At 45.7% G+C, this 16,764-nt stretch overlaps 1 protein-coding gene across 2 annotated transcripts in view; it reads right to left on the reverse strand.

Annotated features, from left to right (window-relative positions):
* MIA2 (MIA SH3 domain ER export factor 2) overlaps positions 1-16,764 on the reverse strand; it is a 2,742,135-nt gene that overhangs the window by 1,135,051 nt on the left and 1,590,320 nt on the right. For both annotated transcript variants that reach the window (XM_069637493.1, XM_069637494.1), the window contains one exon: positions 886-932. In XM_069637493.1, coding sequence (XP_069493594.1) covers positions 886-932 — 47 coding nt within the window. The remainder of the gene's footprint in view (positions 1-885; positions 933-16,764) is intronic.

Here is a 16,764-nt window from a genome sequence, read left to right on the forward strand (position 1 = left end):
CACAAGATGCACAGAAGGAATTAGCAGCACTCTGGGTTCTGCACAAATAGACTCTGGGGCCGATTGTTAAACTCCTTAAAAAGTATTGTCTATCTGCTCGACCGTTCTGATCCAATGATTTGCCTTACCGTGATAGTAAATGCCTGTATGACAAATGTGATGCCAAGTACTTCAATAATAATGAAGAACATTTACCACAAAAAAATAGAAACTGCCTTGCTCCACACACCCACGTTAACTGCTCTAAAGCCACATTCTAACAGGACAATATTATCTTTGTAAGCTAGTATGACATGATCTTTCCATACACATTGGTCTCAACCAGACTAACTGTCATAGGTTTTGGAAACAAGCATACAAAAATGTAAACAACTTGCACACACTGCAAGTTTAACACAAAATCATGAAGAGGTGGGAAGGCTGTATATGTGCACTCAGACCCACCCCATACATTTGAATTGTCTTCTGCAACTTAAGTGTGATATAGATCAATCATTGCTTCAAACATCAAAATGTAATAGAAGGATGTATAAAATACTAAATGAACAACATGATGAAAGGTATAAAACAACAATGGTCTTTTTAGTTTGATGGCCGTGTTAAATTGGACCAATTAGTACTCTCCCCACAGAAATAAAACTGGCTTGTGTCTGGCTGTGCCTACACAAAACACGCTTGAGCCCAAGCTGTGTCAGGTACGTGGGTCAAGTCAGGCTGCAGAAACCGTCACCGATTTGCCCACCTCTAGCATCATATATCACTCAGTAGTGCAATATCCCTGTGCATGTTTTGGTAAGCACAATCAAAATGATCAGACCCGACACTTGATCACCACATTTCTTTTTTTAAATCAAGTACCAGATGTATTGATTTTAGGCATCTTACCTTCGCTGCAAAAATCAACTTCTTTACAGTACGCTTCTGATGGTCATCTAGTAAAGACAATAAAAGAGACAATTTAAGGGACACAAATATGTAACAGGAACAAGTTCTGTTAATGGCCGATGTATTACCTATTCATGTATTTGGCATTCTGGATACCATCTGGAGCTATATTAGTATACACACACAAGCACTTTGATTACTGAATTTTACACAGGCTGTTTTTTCTGTCATTGTCCTTTGCATTATTTCCACACCTGCAGGTTTCAAGTAGCACACCGAGACATACCACTCAGTAGGTTTGTGCATAGCTTAGTTCATTCATGAAACAGGTTTTAACAGCCTTGCTAGGAAAGATGTTCTTTTTGTAGATTTCCCTTCATCGACATCAATGGAACACCAATATGATTTGATATGGTCCGATTCCTGCCCTGAATTTTGAAGGAAAGAATGTGCTTTTTGCTTTACTTCCTTGTTTAGCTCGTCTTGTTTTGGGGTGTGCGTGTCAGTCGCTAAGGCTGCCAGTCCAAGGGAAGTCTGCATCCTTTTGGGAGATTCCTTGTTGTTTTTAAGCTGCACACATCACCTTACAGTGAAGTGCGGCCGGGGCTATTTTGTATGCCTTTTTGTTTTTCTTTTAGAAACATTTCTGTTACTTTCACTATGACCAACATGGTCTGGTGTCAGCAGATATTTTTCTGCACTTTTTTTTTCATGAGAGGGGAGAAAGGACAGCTCAGTGGCAACGTGTTTGTCTTGGAAGCAAGACAACACAGCGCAACACATGTTCAAATCCCAATCCTGCGCTTAGAAACCACTTTTTGGTATTAAGCATGTTATAAAAAGAACAATCAATAATAATGTATGCACTTTTACATTTCATGAGATAATGGCCTGTGACACATTTCTTGGCCTGTCCATTGTCTATGTTAGGGTCCTCATTTTATAAGCATTGCTGGACTGAATAGGAGGGAAACTGAGTTTTCCCAGTAGGACCCTGACAATGGGGCTTCTTTTCGGGCAGAAGAATACATTAACAAAACCGGCCAGCTCACTGCTTGCCCATGAATGCATGCTTCATAGATCAATCCCTCTGTATTGCACTTTGACGTTTTGTGTTATGTATATGTTTAAATGTAATTTAACTAAATCACGTCACTTCTCTATTACAACATTGTTAAAACTGGCCCTTCCCAGTGAACCACAACTGTGTGCGGATGGGGTGGTGGGTAAGTCACAGATTTTAAATGACATGTTATCATTCACTGATGCAGTGACCTGGGCAATGTTAGGCAGAAACCTGTGCAGTTCCATTAGGGAACACTGCAAAAGATTTAGGACTACAGGTGTTAGCAGTAAACCCACTTGGTAGCAGTCTGTACCACCCAGATTTACCTGGTAGCTGTGGCTGAGCAGTCAGACTTCTCTCAAGAAGAGTTAGGCAGTATGCAAAGTATACACAATAGGCACTCAGACACACCAATACAAGCAAACACTGACCAGAGCTTTGGTATCAAAGTATATAATTATTTATTTAAAAACACACTGTTTGAAACACTCCAGCACTCTTGTTGTAGAATATTCTAAACACAGTTACTATTGTAATATATACACTCCTTTTTCCTTATCAGATAAGTCTCAGTAAACCACCACTTATTTTCATACAGAGGTGAGCTCTTAACTAGATGGCACTCCAATAAGTTTGTGAGAAAGGGAGGGAAAAAGACAGAATATGGAAAGGTACACCACTCTAAGATCTAGGAACACTGTTAGCAAGGCAGAAGAGCAAAAGTCACTTGTGAGCCAAAGTCCAAAGGCTGGGCCCACTCTTAGAGAGCAGAGCACAAATGTGCCCAAGATCACACAGTTACACTAGGCTTAGAAAGTCTTGCAGAGAGTTCAAAAAGAGTTTAGAGAGGCTTAGGAAAGTTTAGCCAGGGTGTCCCAGGCTAACCTAGGTTCGAAAGCCGGGGGCTAAATCTACCCCGTACAGTCGGTAGCAAGGGAAGCCTGGCTGGACACAGTACCTTAAGTGGGAAGGATCCTCCAGCGGTGGCAGTTGTTCCTGGCAGTGGGTGCAAGTCGCGTTGTCGTCCAGGGGAAGAGAAGATCTCGACTTGGAGGAAAGATGAAGGTCGTTGCACTACCAGGGAAGAAACCAGCCGCGGAGTTTTCCGGTTAAAGGTGGTACCTTTGTTCGCGGTTGTGGTAAAACGTGGTATCCCCGTTGCCGGGGTGCTTGGCACAGGCAAGGCGGCCACGATGTACTTCGGGAAGGTGAAAAGACGGTGAAACTGGTTATCCCCCACCAGTCAAAGGAAGAAGACTCTCCGGCGGGAGATCTCCTCTGTCGTTGGGAAAAGTGGTGAGACGGTCCAGCAGGGCTCGACCGGTGGTGGCGTCGTGGCAGGTCGGCTCAGCTTCTCCCTCGTCGGATTCTTAGGTCGTGTGGCGACTTCTGAAGTTCCAGTCCCCAAAGCCCTGCTTTTATGCAGAAAACCCCCATTCACTCAGCCTAGATGTCACTCAAACATGCTAAGTGGTGAGCCGGCCAGCTCACCACTTGGGCCAATCAGGACGGAGTGCGACTTGAGTTGCCTAGGCAACTCAGTCCAGGGTGCCTAAATCCCCCTCCACCCCTCCCAGGTACCCAGACAGAGTGGCACCACTTTGGAGGGCTTCTGTGGAGAAGCCCACCAAAAAGTGGTACAAAGAGCTCGACTTGGGTTGGAGTCACAGAAGAGAAAACAAACGCCATTTTAGAATTAAGTTTTGGCAAAAAATACCAACCAGAGAATTAATATTAATTAAATAAACCGGCGGTATGTTCGAGGCTACCGTAAATAATTAAATAAAGATAGTAGCCTAAAACAATGGGAAATCCCTTAGGAAAATATTTGCGGTTGAATATAAAAAGTAGTATCCACTGCCACCAGCCAAAACTCGATCAGGGGGGACGGAGACACGCCCCCTCGACTAACAGACCCCGGGGCAATTGAATTGCCCCAGCCAGTAGGTCCACAATATGATCGTTTGTACTGATTCTGTTCAGAATTTAAGACTAGTAAAGTCAATGGTGACTTTACATGCCCTGGGAGACAGTAGTCAGTCCCAGGGTATGGAGTCTATACTGGGGGGTCACTATGACACTGCTGTGTTACTGTACTGAGGGTGCTGTGTTACATCACAAAAACACATGAAGCCCTATGGAGTAAAAGACCTCATAGGCCATTAAACACATCTAGATTCAAAGAAACACACTCAAATCATGCCCAAGAGTGAGGGTAAAAGAGTTTCACTCTTGGCAGGAGAAAAAAATGAACCCCAAAAATCCAGCAAAGCTGCTGGGGGACTCACTAGGTTAGGAAATTCAGCCTAAACAGAGAATTCTCCCTAACAGGCGACCCGAGCACTTGCCAACAGACGTCACCCAAGTAGCAATGTAGAGAAAGAGAAAGTCAGCCTTTGGACAACTAGTGGCAAGCTCAAAGTTAATTTAGAAAGTCAACATTTTTGAGTAATTTGCTGGATGTGGGGCTGCACGTTGGTTCCTTATTCTGAGGCTGATCAGAATGTTGAAAGAGTCAGAAAACAAGGAAGAGTAGAAACCCTTACTGTGCGCCCAACTTCATTTTTCATTAATTAGTAAGTTGAATGATCCAATTTTTGGTTCTTCAGTTTGCAATTAGACAAGAAGCCTTTTGACGGTTTAAAATTACTTTAATCCATATCCGGAATTTTTAGTCAACTGAAAAAATGCCTTCGACACGTGTTTCACTGTCATTAAGTTACTGACAGATCTTCAGGAGGGATGAGCCCTTCCTTTGGCTTTAATTTATAAAACAACTATGAGAAACTGTTGCATTTTGTAAACATGTTTAACTCTATAATACATGGAATCACCCATTGAAACAAGCACTGGAACATGTTAACTGTCAGAAAATTGTACTTACTTAGGTGCGTGTAAGATGTGGGACTCAATTTGATAAGAGCTTTGGTATTGGAAACTTTTCTCTTTAAACGTAACTGGTAAGAGGATTGTCTTTGGCCAGTTAGTTTGTGTACCTGAATAAAGAATGATTTTTTTTCAGTACTATGACTTACGTTATTTACGTCACCCAAGAATCAGAAGGACAAAGGGTGGGGCGCCATCAGGGCTTCGTGTCAGAGGTGTCCGTGTTTGCCCTACAGAAATGTGCACTCTCACAGGTCGTGTTGGCAGTGGCAAACTGTGGGTTGCTCTGGCTCAATTGTGAGCTTGCTCAACTTCGTAAGAAGTTGAAGTCAAGTAAAATTAGATGTATTCATTTTTTTGTGAAAGGCTGGTTGCAACGAGAGCAGCCATCAAGAGCATTAAGAACTGGTTTAAAACAGTTTAAAAATGGAAGCATGGATCCAACGTATGCGAGAGTCGTTCCCTGCCGGGCCGTGTAAAAAGGAAGACAAAGAAGCAACTTGGTGTGCCTAAACACGCATTCCCCTCACTCAATCAGCCGGGAATGAAGTGGAGATCCTGCAGAGGGACAAGAGGTCCAAAGTTCGGACCGCAGTGGAGAGAATTTAGAAGGGGAGAAAAATTCGAGGCATGGAGTAGGAAATACCTGCAAGAGGGGGTCAAGAAGAGGAGGAGGAGGAGGAGCACAGCATAAAAAGGGAAGACATCAAAGTAAAAAATAAATAAGGACAAGAGGATATCCCAGGAAAGCAGTAAGACCACAGAGGAACGCGGGCAAGACAAGGTGGGGAATGGAACCCCAGGAAAGAACATGTAAACAAAACAAAACAAGTGGAGAGGGTGCTATCTCCCCCCCACACTTACTTGCCTCAATCCTCGCGCCACCCACCTCCTTCTTCTACAGGCAGATTTACTTGGAAAAAGGGAACGACAATAAAAAGAAAGCTAGCCGAGGGGGGGTCAAGGAGAAAAGGGAGTAGCTGAACAATTCAACGGGGAAAGGTACATCTGATTGGATCCTGACAACTTTGCGAAAGGAGAAACAAGCATGTGATACCTTGGGAAACTCCTTCCCCACGAGAACAACGAATACACTCCAACTCAGAGTGACTCGGGGGCAGACGCCTGCACAGCACTCGCATGTGCAAAACTAGGGCGAAAGCGTCGTCGGCTTCCCAACAAAGCCCCCATCCAAGACAAGAGACAAGCATCAAACAACTGTGGGGCCAAGGAAACACAACAACCCCGAGAAGAGGAGAACCAGCCCAAAACCAGCCGATAACATCGACAAGAGAAGGAGGTACAATGACTAGCAAAGGAGACATGCAGGGGTGGTTCCAAGAATTCCAAACTCGGTTTATGACATCATTTCAAACACAATTCGAATCCCTCAAAGACAAAATGAGACAATCACTTCAAGAACTCAAAGTGGACGTGGCTAAGCTAGAAGAAAGGACAGACATATTGGAAAAAGCAGTACAAAGCATAGAGGAAAGCACAACAAAAATGATGAGACTTTGTTCCGCTTAACCCGCCCGATGTATAATTTAGAAATCCAAAATGAGGATTTGGAAAGGCGATCGAACATTTGAATAAGTAATCTCACAGAAACAGTAGAAGATAAAGACTTAAAAAGCACATACCAACAACTATTTGCGGAAATATTGGAAACAAACAGAGAGGAACTGGTTCAAGTAGATAGAATGCACCGAGTAGGACCACGAAGAACACATACAGGTCAAGGAATCGGCAGTAGACAAAGAAGGTAGATACATATTACTGAACGCAGTCCTTGGGGGCCAAACAGAACACTTGCATCCATATATGCTCTAAATACGGGGCAAGATGGGTTCATGAGGGCAGTCATGTCAAAACTGGAGGACTTCGCGAAAGGAGAAACTATTTTAATGGGTGATTTTAACATTGCGTGGGTCCCCGACCAAGACAGGAGCAGGAAGCAGGCACAAAAAACACAAACTCCATCTAAACCGCTAAAACGAAAGATGGCAACAGTGGCGCTCCATGACGTATGGCGGGTAGTCAGAGGACAAGAACAGGGATTTATGCATTACTCCCACATAAACTCATCCAACTCAAGGATTGATTACATTTGGGCTTCGTCAGGGCTATTGGGTAACATAATGGACATAGAAGTGGCAACAATTTCTCCGTCAGACCACACCCCACTGTGGATGAGCATGGATTGGGAGGAATATGAAAGGGGGGCTCTGGGATTGCATATTCCCAATAGATCTTCTACACGACCAAGAGATGTGTGAAACAATAAGAGTAAAACTCTAATAATATTTTAGAGAAAATGCCTCTGAAGAAACCCTCCAGGAAATAATATAGGATGCATTTTAGGCGGTAATGAGGGGGCACCTAATACCATTTAAAGCAGGAAAAGAGAAGCAGAGAAGACAGTGGGAAAGAGATATGTAAGAGAAGTTAAAAGACATACAAGAGGAAATGGTAAAAGCCCCAAATAATAAATTAAAGAAGGCTATGAGACATGTCCTGGGACAATTGGAGACACCAAGAACAAAACACTTAGCTAGACAATTAAAAGAACAAAAGGGGGCACAGACAATTATAAAGCTAAAGAGCAGCCTAGGACAGGATAAAACGACAAACTAGGAAATGGGGGAAATGTTTAGGGAATGCTATAAGCAATTGTACGCCTATGATAACCCAGCAGGAAAAACGACAAGAGGAATACCTAAATGATCTCCCAATCCTGCGGATAACAGAAGAAGAACAAGCAGAATTAGATGAGGACATACGGGAAGACAAGGTCAGAAAAGCAATCAAAGACCTCCCCAATAATAAAGCTCTGGGCCCGGATGGATACCCGGCTATCTTCTACAAAAAATATAGTGACATATTGACCCCAATTCTCACGAGATTATTCAATACATTTAAAACCAAAGGAAACATAATCCCATCGATTAACGAGGACAAGATAGTAGTATTCCAAAAACATGGGAAAAACCCAACTTCACCACGGTCATACGGAGCAATAGCCCTAATAAACCTTGATGTCAAATTATATACGAAAATATGCGCTAACAGATTGAATTATATCCTACCGAAATTAATTGGCCATGATCAATTGGGATTTATTCCGGATAGACAAACATTCGACAATGCTCGTAGAATTTGTCACCGAATAGAAAAAAAACAGTATCAGGTAATAAAATCACGGCAAAAATATTGCAGGAAAAAAAAATGGTAAAGGTGTACCTCATTATACTATTTAAGGGGAGCGGGGAACGTGGGGGTGTCCCCCGCTCCCCTTAAATGGTATAATGGATCTGAGGGTTGTGGGGGTGTCCCCTGCATCCTTTACACGATTTTGGTGGCAAAACCACAGCATTTTTGCCGCAATATTTTGTATTCACTGCCATTTTTGCCACGATTTTAAGACATGGAACCAAAAAAACTGGAAAAACCCAGGAGCCGCCATCGATTTTAGGGTCATTGGATGCAGAAAAGGCATTCGACAGAGTCAAATGGTCGATGTTATTCAATACACTGAAACATATGGGATTTGGGTCAAGGTACCTTGGCATAGTACAGGCTAATTACGTGACACCGTCGATTTGCATAACTCTAAATGGCATTGTGTCAGACACGGTAGACTTAAAACGGGGAACCAAACAAGGGCGCCCACTATCGCTGCTGCTTCATGCCATATATTTAGAACACTCATTAATAAAGATATGTGAACTAGACTAGCTGACAAGAATAACAATGGCGGGAGAAAATCACAAAACAAGTGCCTTTGTGGATGACATGTTAGTAGCCCTGTCAAACCCGGACAGCACACTACCAATATTAATGAGAGAACTGGAGGAATCTGGGGCGATAGCAGGATTAAAAATCAATAGGCACAAATCGGAAATGTTAAACCTATCCAAGGACCCAGAAGTAATGCATAGATTAGAATCATATATGCAGTTGAAACAAGCAGAGAAGGGCAAAGCATACCTGGGCATAACACTCACAAAAAGAATGGAACATTGTATGAAGCAAACTACCCAGAGTTATTAAAAAAAGTAAAAACAGACCTGATGAAATGGAGCCCGCCCATGATAACGTGGTGGGGGAGAAGAACAAGTTACTTCTTACCTTGTAACGTTCTTTCGACAGGATGTTCCTCCGACGTATTCCTCATCTTAGATATCTCCTTCCAGCTCTGCTGGCCTCGGAATTTTTTTTCTCTAGAGGGCGCTGCGTGTCGACGTCCTCCGAGTCGATGCCCCTCGACAGCCGCCGTATCGACGTCGACGTCATCCTGCCTATAAAGGCTGCGCGCAGCGTCCGTTGCTCAGTTCCGTTTTGTAGCCCATAATAATACTTTCTGGACTAGACTAATCACCCTGAAGGAGCGTAAGCTGCAACAACAAGGGAAGTAGAACTGCGGGGATGGATGGGAGGGTCGATGAGGAATACGTCGGAGGAACATCCCGTCGAAAGAACGTTACAAGGTAAGAAGTAACTTGTTCTTCGAAGGGATTGTGTCCTCCGACGTATTCCTCATCTTAGATAGGCTCCCATAGCAGTATTCTATTATTGGAGGAGGGAGTACTGACTTCACGCTGTTTTCTATTGATGAATAGAATGCAGTACAGCCCTTCCAAACCTAGTCTCTTGACTGGAGGAGGAATCCAGATTGTAAAATCGTGTAAAGGTATGGACAGACGACCATGTAGCGGCCGCACAGATGTCTTTAACCGGCACGCCTCTTTTGAGGGCCGATGAAGCTGCAATACCTCTGGTCGAATGAGCCCTAAGGTTTTGAAGGGGCTCTTTCCCTGCCAGTTTATAACATTACAGAATGGCTAGAATGATCCATCTGGAAATGGTCTTCTTAGTTATTGGTAACCCCAGCTTGTGACCTGTGTAACCTACAAACAGCTGGTCCGCCTGTCTTATCCTGGCTAGTCTACTGATGTAAAAACTTAAAGCCCTTCTAGGGTCTAGCCTGTGTAACCTCTCTTCCTCTTTCCCCGGATGAGGAGGAGGATAGAAAGATGGTAGGGTAATCTTCCGAGTGATATGGAATTCAGAAACCACCTTTGGGAGGAAATTAGGCTTCACTTGCAGGACAACTGTCTTTGTGAAATATTGTGTGAGGGGGTTTACAAGAAAGAGCTTGTAATTCGCTCACCCTTCTAGCAGATGTAAGTGCTATTAATAAAACAGTTTTAAGGGTAAGGAATCTTAACGAACAAGAATGGAGTGGTTCGAAAGGTGTGCCCATCAGGAAAGTTAGTACTAAGTTTAAATCCCATAGGGGAACTTGGAATGGTCTTGGGGGATAAACATTGGTTAACCCCTTTAGAAACTGTATTATCAAGGGTAACTTGAAATAGGATGGTTCTTCCGCAGTGCGCTTAAAGATGGATAGCGCAGCGAGATAGCCCTTAATGGTGCCAACTTGAAGGCCTGAATTCGCCAAATATAGAAGGAAGGACAAAACCATTGGTGTACCACATGAAAAAGGGTCGATATTCTGTTCTCTACACCAGTTGCAAAATCTGTTCCAACGGCAGCGGTATAAAGACTTTGTTGCTGGCCTCCTTGCCGAAATCAACACCTCCATAACATCAATAGGGAGGTCCCAATCCTTGTACCTCAACCTTTCAGAAGCCAAGCGTGAAGGTTGAGGGTTTTGATGTCTGGATGGAGAACCTGACCTCCCTTCTGTGAGAGTAGGTTCTCTCTGAGTGGAAGTCGAATTGGAGGGCAGATGGACAAGTCTAGAAGGTCCGGGTACCACGTTCTCCTGGCCCAATCCGGGGCAATTAGGATCATGGTTCTCCGGAATCTTCTCAACCTCCTGATCATTTGAGGAATGATAGGGACCGGTGGGAACGCGTACAGAAGCGGAAACTCCCAGTCCACTATGAACGCGTCTCCTAGAGCTCCTCTCGGGGGAAATTCCCTTGAGCAGAACAGATCACATTTCCTGTTGACGCTGGTGGCGAACAGATCCACCTGAGGGGTTCCCCAAAGGGCGAAGATCTCTTGAAGGACTTCCTGAGCTAGTTCCCACTCGTGGGAGACTGTGCTCTGCCTGCTCAGAGCGTCCGCTGTCAAGTTCTTCTCTCCGGCTAGGTGAACTGCCGATAGAGAGATTCCTACTTGGATTGCCCAAAACCAGAGCTGCATCGCCTCTCTGCACAGAGGTAGTGATCCTACGCCTCCTCTTTTGTTGAGGTAATGCATGGCCACCGTGTTGTCCGTCATTATCAGGACGTTTTTCCCTTGTACAGCTGGCAGGAACGCCTTCAGCGCAAGTCTGATGGCCCTCAGCTCTAACAGGTTGATATGTAGTCTGGACTCCGATGGAGACCAACGACCGCTGATGGTCAAGTCGTTGGCGTGGGCTCCCCACCCCGTGAGTGAGGCATCCGTGACTACTGTTATCTCCGGCCAGGGTTGCCAAAACTGTTCTCCTTTCAGAATGTTCTCCTGACAGGCCCACCACTGAAGGTCTCGAGCCACCCTGTCGGGAACCTGAAGAAGATCTGTCATTCTCCCTGAGAATTGTGACCACTGAGTCCTCAGTGCCCACTGGAGGGATCTCATTCTCAGGCGAGCCTCTGGCACTAGGAAAATGCAGGATGCCATGAGGCCTAGCAACCTCAAAAAGTCAAAGGCTGGGAGACGTTGGGCATCTTGGAACTTGGTAACCATCTGTAGAATATCTTGAGCCCTCACCTCTGGTGGTGAGGCTTTTCCCAGGGAAGTGTCCAGGATCGCGCCTATGAACTGGAGTCTCTGTGATGGTATCATTTGTGACTTCTTTAAATTGAGGGAGAAGCCCAGTTTGTGAAGGGAGTGGCACACGTGATTTAGCTGGATCTGAGCTTGTTCCGAAGAGACAGCCCTGATCAACCAATCGTCCAGGTAGGGGTAGAAGTGAATCCCTTCCCTCCTTAGACTTGCCGCCACTACCGACATTAACTTGGTGAAGACCCTCGGGCGGAGGTCAGCCCAAATGGCAGCACTCAAAATTGATAGTGAGAGTTGCCAATTGCGAACCTCAGGTATTTCCTGTGTTTGAGATGGATAGGCACATGGAAATAAGCATCCTGAAGGTCCAGAGATACCAACCAGTCCTGGATCTGAAGGGCCTGGAGGATCTGAGAAAGAGTGACCATCTTGAATTTGTCTTTCCTGAGGAATTTGTTAAATTCTCGCAAGTCCATGATGGGTCTCAGTCCTCAGTCTTTCTTTGGAATGAGAAAATAAGGGGAGTACCAGCCCTTGTTCCTCTCCGCTACAGGTACCGGTTCTATGGCACCTTTCTCTAGCAGGTCGAAAATTTCCTGCAAGAGGAGCGGATCTGGAGCTTTCTGAGAGTTGATCCCCGGTGGATGACTCTGAGGTATGCGTAGGAGAGGCAGGCAGTAACCTTGGGCAACTGTTTCCAATGCCCAAGCATCTGACGTGATAGCCTGCCATTCCGCCAGATGTTGAGTCAACCTGCCTCCTACAGGTGTCCTGTGAGGGAAGTCCTCAGAGTGGTTTTGGGGCGGCTGATGCGGATGCCGATGGTAAAGAGGCACCTGCTGTTGCTGCGGCTTTTGAATATCTACCCTGTCCACCTCGGGTAGTTCTTCTTTGTCCCCTTTGAGCCGGACGTCCTCTACCTCTTCCGAATGCGGAGTAGAAGCGAAAGGACTTGCCCCTCGCAGAGGTTCCTGTGGGACGAAAAGGTGTCTGACGGATTGCAGCGCCTAGGGATTTTGCTGCTGCTTTTGAAGTTTGCAGTTTCTCTAAACTGACAACCACCTTCTTTCCGAACAAAGAAGAGCCATCGAATGGCATGTTCAAGAGCCTGGCTTGCACATCAGGGGCAAAACCAGACTTTCTCAACCAAGCGAATCTCCTGGTTGTTGTACTTGCCGCTATTGCTCTGCTGATACTGTCAGCCGAATCAATGCTCGTCTGGAGGGATTCGCACATAGCGTCTTTACCGTCCTGCATGATATTCAGGAACGCCTCCCTTTCTTCTCCCTCCGGGATGCAGTCAGCCGCTGTAGAAGCACACTCCCAAAGTGTATGGCTGAATCTAGCAAGGGTGCAAGTAGCATTAACAGATTTTAACGCCATGCTACATGCCGAAAAAACTTTCTTTGCCATAGCATCATATTTTTTATCGTCCCTGTCCTGTGGGACGGTAGGATAAGCCGTCTTGACATCGGTAGAAGATGCTGCCTGTACCACCAGACTTTCTGGGGATGGGTGTTTTGACAAAAACTCCGGGTCTGTAGGGGATACCCTATATTTTGTAGACAGTTTTTTATTTACTGCCGGGACGACATCTGGGGTTTCCCAGTTCGTCATAATCTTCCTCTGAAGAGCTTTATGAAAAGGCACCACAGGATCCTCCTGTGGGCCTTTGTCAAGAATATCCGTGAGGTCATCTTGTTGGAAAGATTGTGAAGGTGCAGACCACCCCATAAACTCTGTGATCCTGGCCATTAAGGCTCTATAGGGGGTTTCAGCATGCTCCCCCGGGTCTGGCCTAGCAAACTCCACCTCAGGGGAAGTGTCTAACCCACTTGCCTCATGTAAGGAATCATGAAGATCCTTTAACCTGCGTTCTTCAGAGGAAAAGTCCTCTCTAATTGGGGTTACAGGTCCCTGCAACTCAAATGTGTCTTCCTGTTCAGACAATTCACCCTCTTCCATAATTGAGGACATAGTTCTCAATTGTTCTGAACTCATAAAGGGTGTAAATCCCATTTCCAAGGCAGAGGGTGCCGAACTTGTCATAATCGGCCTCGAAAACGTCGATGTCGTCGACGTCGAAGGCTTCGAGCGTGGCGTCGAAAACAAAGGCGAAGGCCTCGATGACCTCGACAGAATTGGGATTCTACTCGACAATCTCGAAGCCATCGTCATCGAGGACCTGGGGATAGTCACTGGGTGTGTCGTGACCGTGACTTTTCTTGGCGTCGACGCCGGTGTCGAAGCTGGCGTCGAGTCGACAGACCCGTGTGTCGAAGGTCCCTTCGACAACGGCCTCGAAGACAACGACCTCGGCGTCGACGGAACCTTCGTCGACGGAACCTTCGAGGAAGGTTTGGAGGCCATAGCCCTACTTGAGGGTTCGAGACGCGCTCGAGAGGTTTCCTTCGCCGGGTACTGCGACTCGCGGCGTTTTTGACCTTCGGGTCTTTCGACCAGAGCATCGCTTTCGGCAGTCTTCGAGGGGTCGAGGCCGCTTTCTCGAAGATGCTCATCATATTTTTGCAGAATTCCTCCCATTCAGCCCGGGAACTTTGTTTTGTGGGGCAAGGGATTCTTTTAGGCGAAACAGAGGAAGAGGAAGACGGAGAAGGGGATCTTCGACGTCTCCTCTTCGAGTGCTTCGATCTCGAGGAGTGATGGGACCCACTCCGAGACCTGGAGCGGGAATGGTGACGAGCAGACGAATGTCTCGACTTCGTCGACGAAGAAGAAGCTTCAAAAGTTTTACCTTTCTCCAGCTTCCCCCTACGCTCCTTCAGGGCCTTAGCTGTCATGGACATACAGTCCTCGCACTCCGAACATATCTAAGATGAGGAATCCGTCGGAGGACACAATCTCTTCGAATGACAATAATACAGATGGTGATACTTCCCAGACTATTGTATTATTTTCAGGCATTACCCATTAGAATCCCGAAAACCTTCTTCCAATCCTTGAATAGGGATATCATCTCATATATATGGAAAAGAAAACCACCAAGGGTAGCAATGAACACAATTACGACACTGAGGGAAAAGGGGGAGTTGGCGTTCCCGCAATTCTTAAGCTACAATGGGGCGACACAATTAAGGGTCAAGAGAAAATGGTTAGGGGGTTATCTGAAAACAAAATCTGGGTACGACATGATAGGGCGGTCTCGGGAACCCCCTTCAGGGACTTTTGTGGATCGACAAAAAGAAAAGACATCCAAATACCAGGATAAACGAGATAATGGGGGTAGGAGTGGAGATTTGGCATCGGAAAGGGGGGGTCCTATCGGTAAAACCATCCCCATTTTGCCCTATGTTTGAAGACCCGGAATTCCAACCTGGAATGGAAAGAGGCCTTTAAGAAATTGGAAAGAGCAGGATGTCAGAAATGAAGGGATATGTATCAAGGACAGTCAATCAAAACATTTGAGGAATGCACTCAAGAAACAGGCTTGACAAGGGAGGATAGATATAGGTATACTCAACTGAAACACTGGCTTAGCACCTCAATTATTAAAGATGCATCCACAAAACAATTAACGCCATTTGAACAGTATATAACCACAAATGCAGGAACAATAAGCTTGGTATCAAATATATATAAACATCTGAATGACCAAGAGGAGTGGGTACAATGGAACTATATGAGGAAATGGGGAAAACATTGGGGGAAACAATATCAAGAAACCAATGGGGATATTTGTGAGGCACAATCCACAAACTAACGCGCTCTATTCAACTAAGGGAAATGTGGACTAAAATACTTCTGCAATGGCATTATACAACAGAGAGGATACATGCAATGTTCCCCCGTCATCAAATCAGTGCTGGAGGGAGTGTCAGTGTCATGATCTCTGCTTCCAAAAGGTCAGGGTTTTCCCAACTCCCTTGGAAGCAGATCCATAACCCAGGTTCCGAGTGCCAACCAGTCCCAATTGGGACCTTTTGGACCCAGTCCTGGCGCCAGTGGCACCAGGCTCATAAATATGCCCAGTCCCAGCGCTGGAAGCGCCGGGCTCATAATGCTTGGGTGGACTTACCTTCAGCAGACCATGCTGCTTACTTGCCTGCCAGTTGAGCCTCTGATCCTCTTCTGTTTGGAACTACTTTTCCTGTTGGGTGGGGATGGAGCCACTCCCTAGATTCAGAACACTGGAACTCTTCTGGAAGGCAGGAACTCTTTTCTTACCAGGAACTCTTTTCTTACTTAGGCGTGGCTGTGGAAGGAGACACCTAAGCACTACAGGAGGCTATTTAAACCACACCCGGTGGATGAATCTTGCTTTGCGTTATTCTGCAACCTCTGCAGCAGAACGCTCATCGTGTCTTCTGCATCCGGTCCTGGGCCTAAGGAAAAAGGCTTACCATCCTGAATCCAGTCTTCAGCAACACCTATAAAGACAAGAAAGAACAGGTTAGCATTCCGGCATCTGAAAGGCAAAGGCTAACCATCCTGAATCCAGTCTTCAGCAACACCTATAAAGACAAGAAAGAACAGGTTAGCATTCCGGCATCTGAAAGGCAAAGGCTTACCTACTCTTCGGCGCTGCATCCCGCATCTGAAAGACAAAACAAGGTGCGTTTAAAGACATTGGGGAACTTTAATACTCACGTGCCATGACTCCTTTCCACATCTAATCCAGTGGGTATTCCGGCACCCTGCAGCCGCTCCGAACTCGTACCTGCAAAATAAAAAGACAGTTAGAGCGCATAGTGAAGCAGGCAACAAGCGCTTACTTACGTGCTTCCAGGCGCTTCTATTCATCACACGGGCTCCATCTTCAACTCACTTCAGCCCGTCATCCGCCATCGCCGGAACCCTGCAAAACAAGAGACATCATTACTAAAGACTTTAAAGACATTTGAATGACTCGAAACTTACCGTTCGTGCAGTAAACGACAGACAGCAGTCCTCTGAAGTCAAGAGGCCTGCGCTACCTATCCAGTGAAGAAACTGGTTACAGCACCCTGCCCCGAGGCAGATGGAGAGCTCGGCATTCACTTACCTAAGGTGAGAGTGTTAACCTTTGGGGGTCTACAGGAGAGGAGAAGAGGAAAGAGATAGGGACACCCCAAAAACCCCAGTTCATTAACCCCATATTTTTTATCTGCAGACATCTTACTCTACACGTCAGGCATACAGTGCACAGAGGTCCAGCCCAAAGAGCCAATCGGGTGCTACACATC

Source organism: Ambystoma mexicanum, chromosome 14 (genome assembly GCF_040938575.1).
Source record: "Ambystoma mexicanum isolate Mex_15411 chromosome 14, UKY_AmexF1_1, whole genome shotgun sequence".
NCBI classification, from domain to species: Eukaryota; Metazoa; Chordata; class Amphibia; order Caudata; family Ambystomatidae; genus Ambystoma; species Ambystoma mexicanum.